Here is a 22,450-nt window from a genome sequence, read left to right on the forward strand (position 1 = left end):
GTAGCAAAACAGTGAAGTAGCAAAACAGTGAAGTAGCAAAACAGTGAAGTAACAAAGCATCCAAGTAGCAAAGTTGTAAGGACTAGGAACTTCCAAATTATAAAATTGTGAGTGAACGAGGTAGCGAAAAATACGCAAAACAGTGTGTAATTCACGGTAAGCGTAAATCATATAAGCTTCTCCATAAGTACGCAAAATGAACAATTCGTTTGAACAATTCGTTTGAACAATTCGTTTGAACAATTCGTTTGAACAATTCGTTTGAACAGTTCGTTTGAACAATTCGTTTGAACAATTCGTTTGAACAATTCGTTTGAACAGGTCATTTAAACAATTCGATTGAGCAGCTCGTTTGAGGTAAAACGAAAAAGTTTATAAATAACCTAGTCAAGGTGTAAACATACATAAAGTTTTTCAAAAAAAAAGGAGCAAACACTAAGTAAAAGATACTAATTATTATTTAAAATATAAGCTGTTTACGTATTAATCACTACGCATTACGCATTCCTTTACCGTGAGGAACATATGACGAATGTACTTTCCATCCACAGAGATTTCCTTTTAATCGGTTTATCAAACCAAGTTTTAAAAGTTTAACTTTTTAAGGCTAGCATTTTTGAAACTAGAAGTTATAATATTTCCCTTTTAATATTTTCAGCTTTAATATTTTACCTTTACTCGTAGCTCTTTTATTCTTTCTCATTTTAATTTTTGCACCATTAATCGCTGAGATCTGCTTATTTTCCGAATTTCCAAAATTTCATGCTACTTTTCCCTGAGTCGTAAATAAGAATACATAAGTGAGTAGGAGATAAATAGGCAGAGTGCCGAGCAGGTTTAGAATGAGCAATCTGGCTTACAAGGGGTCAGGAAGAGTACACATACGAAGGAAGCATATAAGAATGAATGCAAAAGATTTACCGCAGGAGAGACACACAAGCAGGAGCGCAAAAAAAAAAAAAAAAAAAAGCAAAGAAAAACAGAAAAGGAATAACAAATAGCGAATAATACGTAACTCATAACAGTATTTTGCATACAGAACGAAGGGACTAGAAAAGCTGAGAGGAGGGAGAAACGAACACAACTAATGTGTCCCCATTCATTTGACTAAAACGTCAAGTGGAAAGAATAAGGAAGAGGAAGGAAATAAAAAAAAAAAAAAAAAATAATAGTCAGTCGTTTTAGGAAAAGGAAGAAAAGATAGACAAGCTTTTTATGGAAAAAAAAATAAAAATAAAATAATTTTTTTTTTTTATTTATCAACTACATTTTCCACGTCGTCCACTTCCAACAGTTCTTCCATTTCCCCCTTTCCTTCAATGAAAATGTCAGATGTGTTTTCCATATTTAAGAGAAAAAGGAACAAAAAAACAAAAATATGTAAAACATCAACTAAAAAAAGCAAGAGAAAAATTTTAATGAACGAGAAGTCTAGAAGGAAGGCTTACGTAACAAATATATCAGCCTTGAGTAATGACAATAGCAGCGTTCTGAGGGGAAAAACGTACTACACGAACACAAAGGAAATAGATCTAAACAATAATAATAGCAGTAATAATAGAGGCAATAATATTAGTGGATTCAATAACAACAATTTTAGTAATGAATCGAATGTTGTGTTAGATGACTTTCCTAAATTACCCCTAAAGAATATAGAATCTTGTGAAGATGTGTACAACATTTTTTATATAAGAGATCAATATATTATAGGAAATAAAAATATTTCAATAAATAATGATCATATAATATTACTAGAGACTATATTAGATAAGATAGATACAGCAATAAGTGAGATGTGTTCTGAAGAGAATTACTCTACAAAAAAAATATTAGCAAGTGTACATGAAAAAATTTATAATTTATATAACAGTTTTAAAAAAATAAAAAATATACCACCTGAATTATCAAATGCATATGATTGCTTTAAAAGTAATGTTATATTTGTACGGAGTAGACAATTTAAAAAAAATTATGTATATGATAATTTAATTAATATATATACTTACTTACGAGATAGTGAATTACAACAAGATAACATAGAGACTATAAATGAACCATTGTATATAAATGATAAAGCTATATCTACGGCATCTTTTATTAATAAAAATATGCTCACAGCAAATGAATATATTGAATATTTACCTATGAAATTCAATCCTCATTTTTTAGAATTAAATAAAATTTCTATATACTATTTATATGAAGAATCGATCAACCATATTATCTGGCAAAAAGCTTTAGACGAGTTAATTGTTGTTAAAGCTTTGGCAGATATACCATATTTTGACTTATCCGAAGTAGAGGGGTTTGATTTTAAAAAAATGAAATCAGGTCAAAGACAGTGGTATCCTTTATACATAGCTAAAGAATTAAGTGAGGAAGGCTTAGCTACTGTCGAATTTCCTTTCTGGTTTTATATTGATAATTTAAAAAATATTTATAAAAAAGAATTTGAGGATTTATTTGAACTCACAGACTTACCTAGTCCTTTCTTCTTTGAAATTTCATCCATGTTTTTAGAAAACAATTCATTTAAAAATTCCACGCCCATAGAAACCATTGGCCACAGGACACCCTACAAGTATATCCTTAAAGTGGCTGGTATGCACGTACATATAACCAGTGTATGCTTCATCTGGGTGTTAACCCTTCTTTCCCACCGTCCGTTGCACACATGTCGATATGTTCTTCTCAACTGTTATTTGTTTACTTAACGTGGAATGTTAAATAATGCAGTACTTACTGCTACGCACTTTTACGATCGTAGGGGGCCCAACGAATGGGTCGTCTACTTTGTGTACTGCTGTTTCGGGTTTGTTGGACGTGCTATTTTGCTCGTCATGCTGCTGTACTTGTTTTGTTCTTGTATTATTTGTTTATTTCAATTTTTTTATTCCTATTTTTTTGTTCGCTTCATTCCTTTGAGTCTCAAGGACCATTTTTGCATACACATATCTGTGATAAATTTGTGAAAATTATGATGTACACAGTGATATATTGGTGCATTGATGACCAACTAGCTAATTACCCAACTAGCCAAATTTTCTAATTTTTTTTTTTTTTTTTTATATACATATATATATTTTTTATTTTATTATATATATGTACGCATATATACACATTTTATTTTACATATATGTATGTATGTATGTATGTATTTATACATATATATACTTATTTTATTTTCCATATATGTACATTTTATTTTATTTTTATTTCCTGGTCAGGACTTATTCAAGACATAAGGCAAAAGCGCATACACAAAATTATGAACAAGTTTAAAAGCTGTGATATATTCTCGGATATATTAATCATAAACAACATTCAGATATATGAGACGTACTGTGTTAATTATTTAGCGTCTGTTTTCTTTCAAAGACAGAGTAATACAAATGCAATAAATGAAAATTTCGACGTAAGGAATTATTTGTTTGACCCATTTATTTTTAGCTCCTATAATGTGTAGTGGTATGAAGATTATAAATTGGACATGGGTGTGCATGATGGATTAGACAGTGTTTTACCTTTTCATGGAAAAGTTGGGGGGATGCACAAAATGGTATGGAAGTGTGTAGCACACACGCTGCGCAACTATAGGTACGTGTATGTGTGTGTATGTATGCATGCTTGGGTATATGTATATGTGTACCATGGACGACCCCTTTAATTTTCAACGATTTCATGTTTATTATCAACTCCCCTTTTTGTGTAATAGGGTGTATGTGTGTGTGTGTATTGTTTCAACGCATTTGAAGTATCATGTTGTCTGAAGTTCCTGGAAATACAGTTACATCTATAACGACACTTACAATAGCTAATATCACTGCTGTTATAATGCTACTATGTGGCATCTGTTACCGTGCTTTATTATTACTACTATTTTATGCTTTCTCTTCTTTTTCATTAATTTTTTTTTTTTTTTTTTTTTTTTTTTTTGTATAAACCTTTTTGTTTAATAAAATATAAACCCCCTTTTTTTTTTTCTTTTTTCTTTTTTCTTTTTTTCTCCTTTGTGCGTTATTTGTTTAGATATTTTTTTTTTATAGTGCAATTAGTATTTTTTTTTTTTTTTTTTTTTTTTTTTTTATTTCTTATTTTTATATTTTATCATTTTCATTTCTAATCTTATTTATTTTTCATTTTTTACATCCCCCATCTTTTACACTCCTCAGCTTTCCCATTTTCCTGTTTAAACGTTGATTTATACAAATCGAATGTGTATTCGTGTGCATGTGCAGGTATGTGTTGTATCCACATGTACATTTTTTTATTGATACCATTTTTAAGAATACTTTTTTTTAATTGCCTTTACAGTTCATATGTTGCTGATTCTTTAAGAAAAAAAGAAAAAGTAAAACAAAAATAATGAGAAATATAAAAAGATACGAGAAATATAAAAAGATACGAGAAGTATAAAAAGATGTGAGAAATATAAAAAGCTATGAGAAATATAAAAAACAATGAGAAATAGCAAAATCAATGAGAAATAGCAAAATCAATGAGAAATAGCAAAATCAATGAGAAATAGCAAAATCAATGAGAAGTAATTAAAAAAAAAATAATAATAAAATTACGATCTGCACCTTAGCATTCGCTGTACACTGAATAAGTCTGAAATGTGGGTCAACTTTTCATCTTGCACACATGGGCCTTTAAAAATTATTCTTATCAAATTTGTTAATGTAATAGCTTTTACCTTCCCAAGCTTACCATAAAATACGCACACACTCATACGCTGTTTTGTAGCAGTTTTTTCAGCCAAGAGAGGAGCTTAAATAGTTGAAGCGCGTGTTAGCACGAGCTCATAAGTGCGCGATTATAATTATGCATATGCATATATATGTTATATACATATTTATACGTACATATTTATACGTACATATTTATACTTACATATTTATACTTACATATTTATACGTACATATATATACGTACATATTTATACGTACATATTTATACGTACATATATATACATGCATATTTATACGTACATATTTATACGTACATATTTATACGTACATATATATACATGCATATTTATACGTACATATTTATACATACATTCGTTACCTTTCCCTTTAAAAAAGAAGTTCGTACAAAACCATAATTACGAGAACTGCAAGGAATAAGTGCTTACTAAACAAATTTAATTTTTATTTGTCCTCCAAGCGAACAATACAATTCTCGTATTACGTAAAAGAATTACACAATAATTCTTTACATGTTCATAAAAATTATTACCATATATAAGAGATGTCTATAAACATGCGAATCGCATGGCTTGCACTGCTTAGGAAGCGCAATGTGGTCTACAAGATGATAATCCGATAGACTAAAGAAGAAAAAATGTACAGAATGCTACAGATAATGCAAATGATGAGAAATACCTGGTAACAAGATAGTTAACAGGCGCCAAATGGATGGGAAAAAAAAAAAAAAAAAAAATTATTTATAGAAATGATGAGTCCTCCTCGGAACAGTAGAATGCCTAGGCAATTAAAACAAAAAATATTAAAAAAAGGAAAAGACTTTCATCCCTTTGGTACTTCGTCCTCTTTGCCCCTTTGTCCCTTCTTAAGAAATTGAGAAAAAATGTAAAAGTGTACACATGCTACGTATAACGGCTATCGTTATGCGAAAATTTGTCTCTCATTCGACTATTCCTTTTGCACGGGAGTATGAAGTTATGTCCAACACTTGTGTAAAAAGGAATGATGGAATTGAAAAATAAGGGTTAATATGAAGTGGAAAAACAATGGGAATATAAAATGGATTCAGTAAAAGTATGAAAATTGGATTATCAAGCCAACATGTATTTAGTCTTATCATTTTTAAGAAAAAGTTAGAGGTATGTGCGAACTTTTTTTTTTTTTTTTCATTTTGAGCTGGTTGTTACTATGTACAATATGGGTATATATATATGGCAAAGGAACAAAAAAAAAAAAAAAAAAAAAAAAGAAAGAAAGAAAGAAAGAAAGAAAGAAATATACCATGATAACGTAAAAACTATGTAAAAAAGTACACGCTATTACAAAATGGTTTTCCTATGTGTACGTTTTTATGTAAAAACGTAAATTTGTGGATGGCGTTTTGTTTCATCTAAATTTGATGGTAAATAATAAAATGTTTATTTTATTTTATTTTATTTTATTTTTTTTTTATTTTAAATTTTGCACAACTTTGATTTTGAAAATATGACAATAAATTCGCCTAAGGATTTCCTAAACTTTTGTGTACATAATTATATACACAATTATATATATATATATATATATATATATATATATATACAAATGAATATACATATGAAAGCATTATAAGTATAGATACACCTACTCGTAAACATATATACATATAAACACTTACGTACATATATGTGGAAGTATTATATGTGTACATGAGTATAAAAATCAAAAAACGAACGGAAGCAGTAGTTTTCCCTCCAATAAAATAAAAAATATATATTATAAATAAGTATATTTGTACTTTTTTAAATTCCTCTTCTACATAATAACACTTTAGAAGTGTGTAATAGAAGGAGGTACCAATATCTCATATTTTTTCTCACTATATATATTACATATATATGTACATTATATGTATGTACGTTATATGTATATATGTACGTTAAAAGTATATATGTACGTTAAAAGTATATATGTACGTTAAAAGTATATATGTACGTTAAAAGTATATATGTACGTTAAAAGTATATATGTACGTTAAAAGTATATATGTACGTTAAAAGTATATATGTACGTTAAAAGTATATATGTACGTTAAAAGTATATATGTACGTTATATGTATGTATGTACGTTATAAGTATATATAATTGCCTTCAGTACGTGTACAGGAAAAAGGAAAATTTTCCTATTTTGTGAAGGTAAAAAAAAAAAAAAAAAGATGTACTTCACTGAACTAATGTACTGAAACGATTATTAAGAAAAAGAAAAAGGAAAAGAAAATTTACATTTAGAGAGTAAACGTATAAAATTAAAATAGAATTTGCGCGTTTGGAGTACGCATAAAATAAAAATAAAATTTTTGTGGCAAAGTATGTACAAAATGAAAAAGAATTTACATGTACGGAGTAAAATTTACTTTTATATATATATATATAAATATATATATATATATATATATATATATATATATATATATATATATATATATATACATATATATATATAATATTATGTACGCAAAATATGCATAATATGCGTTTAATATGTTTATATGCATTTCTTTAAAAGAAAATTCATGTTTTCCGTATATATACTTCAATCCCCTTTACTGAGGTACAGTTGCATTATAGCGTTATTACGTTAAGTTAATAATTTAATGCGTTAATAAGTTAGTACGTTAATAAGTTAGTACGTTAATAAGTTAGTACGTTAATAAGTTAGTACGTTAATAAGTTAGTACGTTAATAAGTCAATACATTAATAAGTCAATACATTAATAAGTCAATACATTAATAAGTCAATACATTAATGAGTTAATACGTTAATGAGTTAATACGTTAATGCATTACTTTTTTTTTTTTTTTTTGAAGAAAATGAAAATTAAAAAAAAAAAAGTAGGAAAATATTTTTTTTTAAATTAAATGTACAACCATATAAACGTATGACATTAAGTTTATACATGTTTGTATGTATATATGTATGTAATGACGATCGAATAGCCAAGCGTATTGCTTTTGCTGTTATATATATATATATATATATATATATATATATATATATATATATATATATATATATGCATAAGTACGTACAAACAAGGAGTTATCTTATCGTGAATGTATGTTTACGTACGTACGTTTTAAGCTGTAAAGGGAAATACGTACTCATGTTTTTTCCCCGTGTTCTTTTAAAAGAATTGGCAATGGATTGAAGCGACAAATGGGAACGATAAATTGGAGTGATAAATTGAAGTGACAAATTGAATTGACGAAGCGAATTGACACATTAAAGGGAAACAAAATTGACTACTGAACAGTTGAAAATATTTCTATTTTTTCTCTTTTCATTCATTCGATTATCCCATCACATCGTATTGCATCCCTTCTCATTTCTTCATTTCATTCCTTTTTTTTTTTTTTTCTCTCTCTTTTTTTCTCTTTTTTTTTTTTTTTTTTTTTTTTTGTAACTTCTTATCTCGTGGGTGCATTTACCCTCCCCTTTTTTTTTTTAAAATGCATATAAATATGCAAAAAAAGGATGATAGAGTAATGCAAAACAATAAATTAATTAATGAAACTAGCAATGGAAGTATAAAAAATTTTAGTCTAAATCAAAACACGAGTTACACAGAAAGAAGCAGTTCGAAGCAAGAAAATGAATTTACTTTTAGAGGAAAGTGCGATAACGTAATGATGAGTATGAATGATGAGCAGGAAAGTAGTATAAGGAGGAATGAGGAATGCAAAAAATTATTTCGTCCAGGGTATGTCCTTAATGGTGATGCACCAATGTATGACGAGCTTATCGGAGATAGGAATAACGAGCACAGTGATGATTACAGTCATAACAGCGGTGCTGCTGTGGATGTTGCTGCTGATATTGCTGCTGATATTGCTGCTGATATTGCTGCTGATGTTTCTGCTGATATTGCTGCTGATATTGCTGCTGATATTGCTGCTGATGTTTCTGCTGATATTGCTGCTGATGTTTCTGCTGATATTGCTGCTGATGTTTCTGCTGATGTTTCTGCTGATGTTGGTATTGGTGATGATGATGGGGGAAACGACATAAAGGGGAGTGAGGGTCGCTTTCCAAGGAACAGCTTGATTGAATCTCTTTGTATTAATGAGATTCAGAGTGTTGAAGAGGACGATTTGTTTAACGATAGCAAGTACGCAGATAAAGAATTGCTAATATGTTTGTTAAGAAAAAAATTAAAATTAAAAATAAAAGATTACAATTTAGTTATGGATAGACTTATAAGAACAAAAGAAGAGTGCAGCAAGAAAAGTAAGCAAATTAAAGAGCTACAAGTTAAATATAATAAAACAGAAAAGGAATGTGTGCATTTGAAAAGTGAAATCGAAAAAAATAATTATCAAAAGGATGTACACTTAGACAATTTCTCTTACTATAAAAGTGAGTATGATGATATGAAATTTAAATTACGAAGAATAGAAGAGAAACATAAAGAAATTTTAGTAAAAAATGAAGAATTATGTAAAGAAGTATATACATTAAAAAATGAGAAAAGTAAATTTGAAAATTGCAAAAATAGCGAAATAGAGAAATTAAAAAATCAAAATGAAAAATTGAAAGAAAGATATGAACAAGTCAGAAATGATCATAATATTTTATTAAATAAATATTTACTTACAGAAAAAAAAATATATAAAATTGAAAAGGAAAAAAAGGAGGAAATAAATCAATTACAAGATGCTATACAAAAAGGAGAAATGATAAAAACAAATTCTGTTGAAAATTTAAATAAAGTAAAAGATATACTTTCAAAATCTATGCAAAAAGCAGAAGAAAATATTAAAAAGTTGTTGGAGGTTGAAAAAGATAGAGATGGTCTTAAAATAAAAAATGAATATCTCTTTAAAAGTATAAATGAGTTAAAATGTAAGGAAGGCAAGTTAAAAAATGCATTAAAAATATTTGAAAAAAAATATAAACAAGTTATTGAAAAGAATAATGCTATGTTTGCAATAACACATGAGTTTTTAAATCAAAAAAATAGCAAAATTGGTATATACAGAAAAAACTGTGATATAAAACAAGTTTGTCAAACGCACAAAATTGATAAGATTGTTTTCGACGATATCAACTGCTTTTCGACATTGTACATGTATGAAATAGTATATTCTTCCTATGCATTAGATTCGGACGAGTCGGTGGAAGAGGAACACGGGGGTTATGAAGAGGATGAGGAGGAAGAGCCGTGGGAAAGGCAGCGGGTGAAGCAGCGGGGGAGACAGCGAGATAAGGAAAACGAAATGGAATGGGCATTGGAGAGAAAGAAGAATAAAAGTAGTAGAGAAGAAAATAAATATATAAAGATAAAAAAATCAAAATATAGACGTTTGAATTATTTGCTAAATGAAGCCCAGATGAAGATAATTTCCCTTTCTAGGTCATATGCCAATTTTGAAAAGAACTGTGCAAATGTAAAAAATGTATTGTTAAATGACGATTTGAATATATATAAAAAGCACTATTATTCGAATCCCGCTAATTTGTTTAATGAGAAGACATATATTGAAAATATACTACAGCAGAAGGTTGAACAAATCCAAGATATGGAAATCAAATTGAAGGAAAAAGAAAATACTATTCAGAAGCAGAAAGAAAATATATTCAGATTAAACTTAGAAAAAGAGACCTTAATTAAAGTTATATCTGCTCTTCCAAATTTCTCATCATTTGTACAAATCGATAAAAATAATAAAACTTGCTCTATTGAAAATTTTGTAGAAACCACTGTAAGAGATTATCTATACCAACAAATGAAATGTAGTAATATGCTGCTAGAAATTAGTGAAGTAACCCCATCAAATGTAAGCAATAACAATTTGTCTGTAGTGCATAAGGGGGCAAGGAACGAGAGTATGAATCGAAGTAGTGTTACTTGGCAAACCGAAATCCATCCCTCTGCTGGAAATAAAAGTAATGGAAGTATCGAGGAGCATATGAGTAGTAACTTCGTGAGTGGTAGTGTGAATAGGTTTGATACTAGTAATGCGAATCAGTGTAGTAGGACTAGCTTGAATGATGACAATGCCAATCAAAATAACAAGAAGATGATGACCCTCCATCATATGGTGGAGGAAGATCTCGAAAAGGCAATCGTTAGTATAGAAAACAAACAAATGAGTTATTTCCGAAAGAGCAATTTATTAAATTATATAGACGACTACATGGTAACCCTTGACATATTCGCGCGCATCTCCCAGTACAACGATCAGTTCAAAGTGGAGAACCTATTAGAAGATGGCTTCACGTTCGTTTTGGAAAATATAAAGGTGCATAGTAATGGTGCAGGAAGTAACAACTTAATTAGTAACAACCCAAGCGGAAACAGTCGAACTGGTAATGACGAAAGTGGGCATTACCAGTTAAGTACGTACCAAGCGATAGTGGAGGAGCTCGAAAGAAGCAAAAAGAATCAAAGTGACGAGGAGCTGTTGCGTCATATTGAAGAAGTGAAGCTGCTGGACAAGTATAAACAATTTTATCATGATCATTTTTTAAATATAAATAATATATTCAACACATTAATAAGTTTCAACCTGTACAGTATTATGGACGATAAGTATAAGAATGTATATGAAAGATATTTCAATTTGTTCAACTTGAATTTTAGCAATGTGGAGATTTCGTTTGATCTATTACTAAGACGATTTCATCAAATAGTTCGATTATCGAAAAAATATGAAAGAGTGATAATAGAGAAGAATAAGAAAATGGAAGAAATGGATATAAATGAAATGGATTTATATAAATGTCGAAAGAAGCTTGAATATGACATAGAAGCAGCTAATAAAGAGAAGGAGAATTTAGGAAAAATGATCGAAAAAAAAGAAGAACACATAAATGTGTTTAATGAAAAATATTTGTTATTACAAAACGAATATGAGGAATGTAAAAACAAAAATATTTTTATTAACGAATTATGTGAAATGCTAAAAAAAGAAAAGTATAACTTAGAACAAGAGCTATGTGAAAAAGAACAAAAAAATGTTAAACTGAATGACAAGAATAGTGAAATTATAAAATCATATCAAAAGGAAAAAGATTATTTACATTCATTATTAGAAGAAACGAGAGATAATAATATATTTTTAAAAGAAAAATTAGAAAATATTTTAAATCAAAATGAATCATTGAAATATGACTATGACATACGTCTAAATCAATTGAATACATTATGGCTTGAAGAGAAGGAAAATAATAAAAAAATTAGTTTTGATATGAACAATTTGAAGGTAGAAAATAACAGCCTTGTATTAAAAGTTAATGAATTACAAAATAAAAATAGTTTAGTAAGGAACGAGCTGAGGGAAAGAATAAAACAAATTAACATGTACAGGAATAGCTTCTCTGTTTCGAAACAGTCAATCGATGGGATTAACAATAATACTGTTAAGAAGATTAATTACAGGATTAACACCACTAGTTATAGTGCTGCCGGTATCAGCAGTATTAGTGGTATTAGCAGCACTAACAATATTAACGGTGCTGGCGGCATCATTAACTCCAGTGGAAGTAATGAAATTGGTGCAGTGAATGTTAATGATGATAGTTATATGATGGCGAGCGGTAGCTACGTTCTAGCAGAGGACGAGCGGGAATATCGCATGGAATATGAACTGCTATTGAAAAAATTGAAGGAAAATATTGCCGACCTGAATGCACAAATTTTGCAATTAAAGGGGGAGAAGGATATACTAATTACGTCGATTGAAACATGGAGATGTTTTAGTGTAAATAGTAAAGAAGAAATAAAAAGATTAAAGAAAATATGCAGTGAGCAGTTGGAAAAGCATAAAGAATTTCTTCTTATTAACCAATCGAATGAAGAAAAATTAAAATATATAAATGATTTACTAAACACAGAGAAGAACAAATATGAAAAGGATGTAAACGAAATTAAGGAAAAATTAAAATTAGAAATAGATAAAGTGAAGGAAGATTTGAAAGAAAAAATATATGAAATTAAAATATTGCAATATGATAAAGACAATTTAATACAAAAAATAAAATTGATTGAAAATGAAAATAAAGAAGGACTAGATATAAAGAAGAAAGAAGAAGAGTATGTTAATCTAATAAAGCATGATAAAGCTACTCTTCAAAAAGAATATTATGATATATTGCAAAAGTATAATATGGAAATGGAAAGAAATAAGAAGTTGTCTAACCAAATGGATGTTCTTATTACTAGTCATAAGGAAGAAATAAGGTTGATAAATGAAAAACTAAATACTGTAAAGAAGGAAAATTTATATCTTAATGAAATAATTCAAAAACAAGTAAATCTAAATGATAATGAACTATTGAAAAGTAGATTAGAACAGTTAGTTCAACAAAATAAAGATTTGCAAATAGAATTACAACAAAATTTGGAAAAAGAAGAAAAAATAAAATTTGAAAATGTCGAACTGAAGGAAAAATTAAATATAGAAAAGGAAAAATTAACACAACAACAAACGTATATTGTACAGTTAAAGTCAAATTTAACGGATCCGAATATAGTAGACAAGAATGATGATTTTATTACTAGTCTTAAGTGTAGTTTAGAAAAATCGAGAAGAGAATTACAAAGTATAACGGATCAATTTGAAAAACTGCAGTTGAATGAACAGAAAAATATTATGCGAGTGCAGTTGCTAGAAGACAAATTGGCACATAAGGAAATAGAAAAGAAAAAATTAGAAGAGATGATAGAAAATAAGAACACAGATGATATAATTCAATATAATAAAATAAAAACAGACTTAGATATATTAGTAGAGGAAAATAGAATATTGCTAATGCGTAAACAAGAGTATGAAGAGCAAATTGAGCAGTTGAAAAGGGAAAACGATTTGTTTGTAGCTACCAAAAATAATGATATGAATATTATTGAAAGGGACAAGTTAAAGGAGCAAGTATCACAACATTTAGTCAAGATTAATGAAAAGGAAAAAACAATAATTAATCTGAACTTTCAAATAAAAAAGCTAAATAATGAAATTGACGAAATGAAGAAAAAATTTAATATGGATGTTAATAATTCCATTGTAGGGAATGTTAACCCAGAGATATTGGAACAGCAGCAGATGTATAATGATAGTAATAATTATGCAGATCGTCCTCCAAATGAACAGCAAAATGTTTCATTAGAAATATATAAATACATCAATGAAAATATAGATCTAACTGCTGAACTGGAAAATAAATACGATGTTATTGAAAAGTGCAAAGACGAAATAAAAGTTAAGAATGATGAAATAGATAAACTAAATAAAGATATTTCAATTTTGTCAAAGAGATGTAATCAATTTGAAGAGTCCCTTATCATTATGGAAAAACATAAATTAAATATGAAGAATCATATAAAGGAAAAGGATGAAATTATCGAAAATTTAAAGAAAAAGTGCAATAATAAAGTGGACGACTTACTCTTTAGTAATAACTACTCAACAAATGTTTTTGGCAGTTTTGAACATTTGATGAATGCAACTTCTTATGATGAAATTGTTACCATGGTAAGGGGCATGTTTAACAGGGAAGCGAATAGTGACGAAGGGATGGATGTTAGCCTCCCCACCAACTTTAGTATTGGCACTGCCAATGGAGGAAGAACGAATGATAACGATAAAAGTAATGATAATAATAATTATAACTATAACTATAACAGTAACGATAACAACAACTATAACAGTAACGATAACAGTAACGATAACAACAACTATAACAGTAACGATAACAGTAACGATAACAACAACTATAACAGTAACGATAACAACAACTATAACAATAACGATGATGATAACGAGGGGAAAGGCAAACAGAACGGTCTAACTAGAGACAGAGAAAACATCATTGTGATAAAGTGCAATATCTTGAAACTGTTCAAGTTGGGGTCCTGCTATCTGTACATTATAAACCGAAATCTAAAAGAAATTCAAATATTGAAAAAGCAAGTGAGTTCGTTAGAAGAAAACATAGAAAGCTTAAACCAATTTATTAACAATTTAAAAGATGAGAATAATAAAAATGAGTTAATAAACGTTAGTAACCTAGAACATATTATAGAGTTAAAAGGAAATATACAAAATAATGAAAATTTTATAAAAAATTTAAATAATGATATAAAAAAAAATGAACAGTTAAATGATATTAATATAAAAAATATATATAAATATAAACGCTTCATTATACATCTAATTCAACAGAATACTTTATTTTTTGATATATTTAAAAATTTTAATGAAAAAAAAAAAGTTGATATATCTATTCTCAACAAGCTCAACAATTTGAAAAAGTCTTTTTCTTTTTACATGTACGATTCTATTATTGATGAATTGAGAAGTAACAACAACAGTAGTTTGAGTAGTTCTAATTATGACTTTACAGAGGAACAATTTAGAAATGTTCAAGCATTCACAAATAGATTTAACTTAATTATTGATAGGGGTAATGTGCATGTGTTTAACAATAGTGAGCTTAGTGAATCTGACCAAGATACTTTCTTGTCTATTGAAAAGCGTGCAAGTGTTAACACGATGTGCAATAATGATCATACTGGTAGTAGTTACATAAAGGATAGCATGATGATTGCCGAGTGTGCAATTGTTGATAACATCCGTGATGTAGAAAAGGATGGTGTTGTTACTGTAGAAGAATGCCAATATGGTAAATCGCACGAAAAGGGTTCGAGTTGTGAATCGCATGTGGAGGTTAGTCCACATGAAGAGCTAGCTCCACATGAGGAGGTAGATCCACATGAACAGGTAGATCCACATGAGGAGGTAGATCCACATGAGGAGGTAGATCCACATGAACAGGTAGATCCACATGAACAGGTAGAACCTCGTAACGAAGCGAATGAAATTGTCATAAAGGAAGAGGAATCGCACATTGATGAACTGTTCATTAAAAATGGTGAGGGAAATGTAAGTGGAAAGACGGGAATCATTCCTTTTGTGGTGATGGATAAATCAGAAGAGTTATTGAAGAGTGCCGAGGATAAGAAGTTTTACGGCGGGAAGACGGATGATGCTGCTCTGACAGATGATGCTGTTCCCATACAAGATAACGTAGCGGATAAGTCTTATGGAAATATTGAATTAGCGGAACAAAACGCTTTTGAAGAGAGTCATCTGAACAACAGAACAAACAATGATACTCTGGAAAGGTATGAAGAGAACGTTTTAGTTAGCATGATGTATAAGAGTGAGGAGGGGGGAGTTAAATTCGAGTCTGAACCCCCATCATACAACTACTATGAAGAGAAAAAAGCTACAGGAAATACTTACAGCTATAATGGTAATGATTTTCCCTTGAGAGATGACCATAACGACATATCAAGTAATGAAGATAGTCAAACCAACAAGTGTAGCGGTAAACTGGATGGAGATAGGTGTGAAGATAGAAATAGAGATAGATGTGAAGATAGAAATGAAGATGGATGTGAAGATAGAAATGAAGATGGATGTGAAGATAGAAATAGAGATAGATGTGAAGATAGAAATGAAGATGGATGTGAAGATAGAAATGAAGATGGATGTGAAGATAGAAATGAAGATGGACGAGAAGATAGAAATAGAGATGGATGGGAAGATAGAAATAGAGATGGATGGGAAGATAGAAATAGAGATGGATGGGAAGATAGAAATAGAGATAGATGTGAAGATGAATATGAGGATGATATGGGGACGAGTTACGACAACAGCTCAACACATCATGGTGGGCGTAATATAATGATAAATAGTCCAGACGATGCTAACATAATAATTGCCCTTGAGAAGTCAATGGACAACTCAAGTTATTATAACTCGTATAATGAAAAACAAGAAGGGATGAAGGAAGAACACTTAGATGGAAATATACATGAAATGGTAGCTCATAGTAATTTTCTTGGATTTAGTGGTATGAACATATCTTGTAGTGAAAATGAAAACAATTATTTGAACACAGTAGCTGCTATGGCAGGTAGGAATAACGATATGCTATTTGATAGCTCCTTTGGAATGTGTAAACCTGATGACTATGCTTTATCACATCATTTACATGAACGCATTAAACATGTTAGAAGTGATGATAGCATTTGGGATAACAATGAAGTGAGCTACCTGCCGACCTATGCCGGAGGACTCAGAACAGATGAAGAGAACGCGTATGACAATAATAAGGAGGAGGGAGCTGAAGGGGAAGAAGTGCAAGGAGTAGACAGAGCAGAAGGAGAAGAAGAAGAAGCCCAAAAAAATACTTATGAAAACATGCAGGACCGTATATGTAAGAAGAGGGATAACCAAGAAAATAGGCATCATATTCTCGTTAGTAATAATCAGGGTCATCCAAACTGCAATAATGATAGCCCTTACATTACAGCACTTGGTTTTAAAACATACATAAAAAAAAAAAAAATAAATGAACAGAGCAGGTACGATAATGATAACGTATTGGTTAAGCCATATGTTGAGGTAAACAAAAAGAGGGAAAGGAAAAGAAAATATTATTCTGATTCGGAAATAGCAAAATCAGCATTTTGTTCAATTAGTAGGCAATCAAACAAGATTAGAAGAGTAGAAAGCATGAGTGTGCATGATGTGCAAAGTGAAGAAGAATTCCAAAATGGAAGAGATATTTATAAAGATGAAGATAATGGGGATGAAATTAATGGGGATGAAATTAATGGGGATGAAATTAATGAGGATGATGTTGATGGGAATGACGTTGATGAGGATGAAATTGATGAGGATGAAATTGATGAGGATGCAATTGATGAGGAAGCAATTGATGAGGATGCAATTGATGAGGATGCAATTGATGAGGATGCAATTGATGAGGATGCAATTGATGAGGATGCAATTGATGAGGATGCAATTGATGAGGATGAAATTAATAAGGATGAAATTGATAAGGATGAAGCTGATGACGATGATGTTAATAATGATGAAATTGACCATGGTGAATTCTTTCAAAGGGGGAAAGGACAAAATTGTGCAAGAACTAAAGTCCATAGTACGATTAAACCAAATTTCAGTTTTGTAAAAACATCAGCTTTTAATAATAAGGAAGGTAGAAAGAGTAATTACGATGATATATATGGAAATGCTTTAAGTAGAGATAACAATAAGAACACACAAGAGCAAGAAGAAATAATGCGAAATGGACAGATATTTGAAAGTGAAAACAAAGATAACGATAGTAATAGAAGTTGTTATATCATATCATCCGACGAAGATTGTGAAAGTGAGCGTTATGCAACCAATGCGAGTGGTGGACAACGCGTCCAGGGGAATATAAGCAGTGCAAGTGGTGCAAGCGATGCAGATGATGAAGATGACGGTGAGGAAAACGACGGCTCAGATGAGTACTATGAAGAAGAAAATTCTCTGAATCAAGAAGGGGAAGAAGGGGAAGAAGGCGATTATGACGAAATGGCCATATATGGGGGGGAAGTGGACGAGCAGAGAGAGGAGGAGGAGGAGGAGGAGGATGAAGACGAAGTAGAAGAAGACTTAGAGGAAGGGCTACCGGAACGGTTAGAGGAAGACTTAGGGGAAGACTTAGCGGAACGATTAGAAGACGAATTGGATGAAGGCGGAGAAGAATATGATGAGTACAACTCGGGAGAGGAAGAAAATGACCAAGGCGAAGAACCGTATGATGAATACAACTCGAGGGAGAAAGATAACGAAGCAGGTAAGCAAAATCGGGAAGATGATCATGAACATGTTCAGAAGGGTGAATATATTGAAAATTATGTTTATGATGAGAATGTTAAAGAAATTGATGTAGAAAATGAAAATGTAGAGGAAGCAGTAGAAGAAGCAGCAGAAGAGGCAATAGAAGAATCAGTGGAAGAAGCAGCAGAAGAGGCAATAGAAGAATCAGTGGAAGAATCAGTAAAAGACGCAGTAGAAGACGCAGTAGAGGACGCAGTAGAGGACGCAGTAGAGGAAGCAGTAGAGGAGGAAGAGGACCATCTAGATAAGGTTGTTTCATCAAATGTGGATAGATCCAATTTGATTGAAGAGTTAGATACATTCCATAATGGCGATAATAACGTAAATGCAGATAAGTATAATAGTAGTTGTGAGGGTGAACACGCGAGTGAAGAACCATTAAATGAAATGAATATAAATAAAAATGATGGCTTAACTAATAATTTTAATATTTTAAATTCATCGAATAGAGATGTTCAAAATAATCTGATGGCATATGCTGCCAATATGGATCATGTAGGGGCTATTAGCATCGCTTCGTCAAATGAAAACAACGAAGCGTACTGTGAAGAGGGAGCGGAAGAGGAAGAGGGGGGACTACAAATAGTTGACAACGTTGACAATATCTCCAATATTGACGATATTGCCGGGGAAGAAGTGAATATTGAACAAGAGGTGGATAAGAAGGAAAATTTAGATAACTCGAATCCCGAAGAATAGCTTCTATATCAGTTCAACAAAAAAAAAAAAAAAATAATAAATAATAAATAAATAAAAATAAATTTTTAACTGATGTTTATTAATGTAATTTTGTAAGATATATTTTAGAACGAAAAAAAAGAGAATAACCTAATTTTTTTTTTTTTTTTTTTTACCGCTCTCCTCCTTTTTTTAAAAATGATGCATTTTTTTATATTTATCCATTCGCATTCCCCTGTTTGTTTTCAAGTTACCGGACGCTTATTAACGCGCATATTGTTATAATGCCCCCACGTATATATATATATATATATATATATATATATATATATGTGCGTGTGTGAGCGCGCATTTTTCGTTTTAGCAGTTATAATATTCATTTTTCGCAGTTATTAATAATCTTTTTTTTTATTAATATACGCGACTTTTTAAATTATTTTTTTAATCAGTGGCAGCTGTTACGGTACCTGTGCCTATGGACGTTTCGTGCATCCTTTAAATTTTACTTATGTTCCTGCAATAATTAAAATTATGAATAGCAGCTATTATTTTGCTATTAATTTTCTATTATTTTGCTATTAATTTGCTATTATTTTGCTATTAATTTGCTAGTATTTTGCTATTAATTTGCTATTATTTTGCTATTAATTTGCTATTATTTTGCTATTAATTTGCTATTATTTTGCTATTATTTTGCTATTAATTTGCTATTATTTTGCTATTAATTTGCTATTAATTTGCTATTAATTAGTCATTAATTAGTTATAAATTAGCTAAGATATAGCTGTTACATTATTTTTCATTATCTCTCTGCTCCTCTTTCCTGTATTTTATTTACATTTCTCATTTTTTTCTTGCTCTTGTTATGTATTTTTTTTTTTTTTTATTTGTTGTCTTTTTTTTTTTTAATTTCTCCATGTGTGAGATACCAGCACTGATGATTTATGTACACGACAGGCAAGCACATTTCAAAATTTGCATTTTTAACCCCCAAATTAGTCTATTAATTATAAAAACATACATAATTTGCATGGAAAACACATAGTAACGTAGAGTAAGGATTGCTCCAAATGCTCACGCTTATTTTTTTGCGGCATAAAAAGAAGTAAATAAATAAGAAATAAAAATGCAATAAAAATGGAATAAAAAGTAATTGGAACTAACGAAACGACGGAGCAGACTTCCTCAAAATGTAGCAGTTCACAGCAATTTGACATAACAAAGAAACATTCATTAAAGGGTTCCATATTTTGAAACACACGAAGTGGTTGTATTCACTCCTTTTTGTTTAAAAATTTGTTAGCCAAAAATATATGCTGAATATATACATGTAGGAACTCAATGAAATCACATGTACAATGTAACACCATCTTGTAACAATATATGAGCTTTTCTTCATGTGAAAAAAACTGCAAAAATGAAGTTATTTTATATGAAAATATATGTTTAAAGGGGGTCTTTTTTTTTTTTTTTTTTGCTTTTTTTTCTGGTCTAATCAAAATTTAAATATTATTATTATTCCCACCTTGGTATTTTTTGAAAAATTTGCAAAATGTGCAAAGGGAAAAATGAAAAAAGGAAAAATACCAAACCATGGGACCTACTAACATGATGATTCCTTTGAAGTATGGCAAAATATTTTGTATGGAAAGAAGCATACTTACGTGAATTAGCAAATGGGATGAGTGTTAATGCAAAATAAAACAACAAAGAAAATGCTTTGGCATATTACCCTGGGAAAAAAATATTCATATATACATATACAAGTACATACATACATACGTACATACATATATATATATACTTTACTTACATGCTAGTGATATAACACAAATGAACGTAATACTTGAAATATGGAATTCAAGTCAGTGCTAATTTTGCTAAGCGAATATCAACTATGATATTATGATATTGCGGTATTTTGCTAATACTGTCCTATGAAAGTATTATACTGTTGCATTATTACAGCATAATTCTTGCTCGTATTTATATAATCGAATTTTTTTTTTTTTTTTTAAATTTAAATTGAACTTTAAGAGTATTATTGTAATAAGAAGACACCCTTCAGAAGACAATGAAAAAAAAAAAAAAAAAAAAAAAAAAAAATCAAACACGCAAACACAGAAATATACAAACGTGCGAACATGCAAACGTACAAACATGAAAATATACAGTCTTACATATGTATAAACTTATAAAAATACAAACAAAACCAAATGAAACAAAAATGTGTCTTAATTCCCAATTTTTCGAGTACCCAAAATTATTCTTACATATGTAATTAAAAGAAGAAATGTAAATGTACAAATCTCATATACTTAGTCAAATTTTAACAGAAATGTAATTTAATTCAAGATTACACTTATGCACGTAAAGTACATATATATATATATATGTCAAAATGACTAATCAATACAGCAATTTTAAACGGGTGAAGGGTTTTTCTTAAGTAATATTTTTAAAAAGGAATGAACAAAAAGCATCATAACAGAGTGTGCATAAATCGTCAAGTGGTTGAAAATTTAGTTTAAAAATTATCCCCCTTGAACAGCCGAAAAAGATAAAAAATAAAAAGTAACTCCACTAGTTCGTTTTAAATTTCACTTTTCAAAACATAAGAAAAAAAAAAATTGTATTAATAATGCATTTTATTATTAACTGTTCATGTCTTTTTCTGATTGTGTAAAATACTGTGGTAAAATTAACCAAGTCCAAAAAAAAAAAAAAAAGAGACTAGTATAGCATTCGAACATATGTACATATATATGTATGTACGTATGTACGTATGTACATATGTACGTATGTATGTATGTACGTATGTATGTATTTTTTTTTTTTTTTAGAATTAAAGAAAAGTTAGGATCTTTTGGCTAGTCAAAATAAAAAATATACTGCGAAATTTCAAAAGATATAATTGCGTCGTACATGTAAGAAATGGTAAAACACGAAACTGAATTTCCTTAACTCAGCTACGTGAACAAATGAGTGATAATTCGACTTTTCCCCTTTTATTTCACTTTAAATTTCACCACCTATTTTCAATTGAACATTCTGACAAAAGAAACATACCCCCATGAGTATTGTAATAGTATGGTATGTTTTAACCTACAAATATGCAGCCCTTGCGACTGATATGAATTATGGTATACCACCAATTTAACATCAAAAAAATAAAACAAAATATGAAAAAACAGGGAAAAACAATATAAACCGTTTAGAGATCATTTATCCTTCAGCCATTTGTTCATATTTAAATGGTCCCATATATAAACGAAGAAAAAAAAAAAAAAAAAATACATTGCAGTGAAATATTCATTAAAATTATGTGTACCATTAAGTTGTGT

The 22,450-nt window shown here is 29.7% G+C and overlaps 2 protein-coding genes across 2 annotated transcripts; both read left to right on the forward strand.

Annotated features, from left to right (window-relative positions):
• Positions 1-1,418: 1,418 nt before the first annotated feature.
• Positions 1,419-3,466, forward strand: PmUG01_08038700 (DNA replication complex GINS protein, putative; the record flags this gene model as incomplete). The annotated part of the gene is made up of 2 exons (XM_029004556.1): positions 1,419-2,601; positions 3,228-3,466. The coding sequence occupies 2 exons, from the start codon at positions 1,419-1,421 to the stop codon at positions 3,464-3,466; spliced, it is 1,422 nt and encodes a 473-aa protein (XP_028861233.1).
• Positions 3,467-8,198: 4,732 nt separating this feature from the next.
• PmUG01_08038800 (conserved Plasmodium protein, unknown function) lies at positions 8,199-19,127 on the forward strand (the record flags this gene model as incomplete). The annotated part of the gene is made up of 1 exon (XM_029004557.1): positions 8,199-19,127. One exon carries the CDS (start codon positions 8,199-8,201, stop codon positions 19,125-19,127), a length of 10,929 nt encoding a protein of 3,642 aa, XP_028861234.1.
• Positions 19,128-22,450: the final 3,323 nt, after the last annotated feature.

The sequence above is a fragment of the Plasmodium malariae genome, assembly GCF_900090045.1.
Source record: "Plasmodium malariae genome assembly, chromosome: 8".
Classification (NCBI taxonomy): Eukaryota; Apicomplexa; class Aconoidasida; order Haemosporida; family Plasmodiidae; genus Plasmodium; species Plasmodium malariae.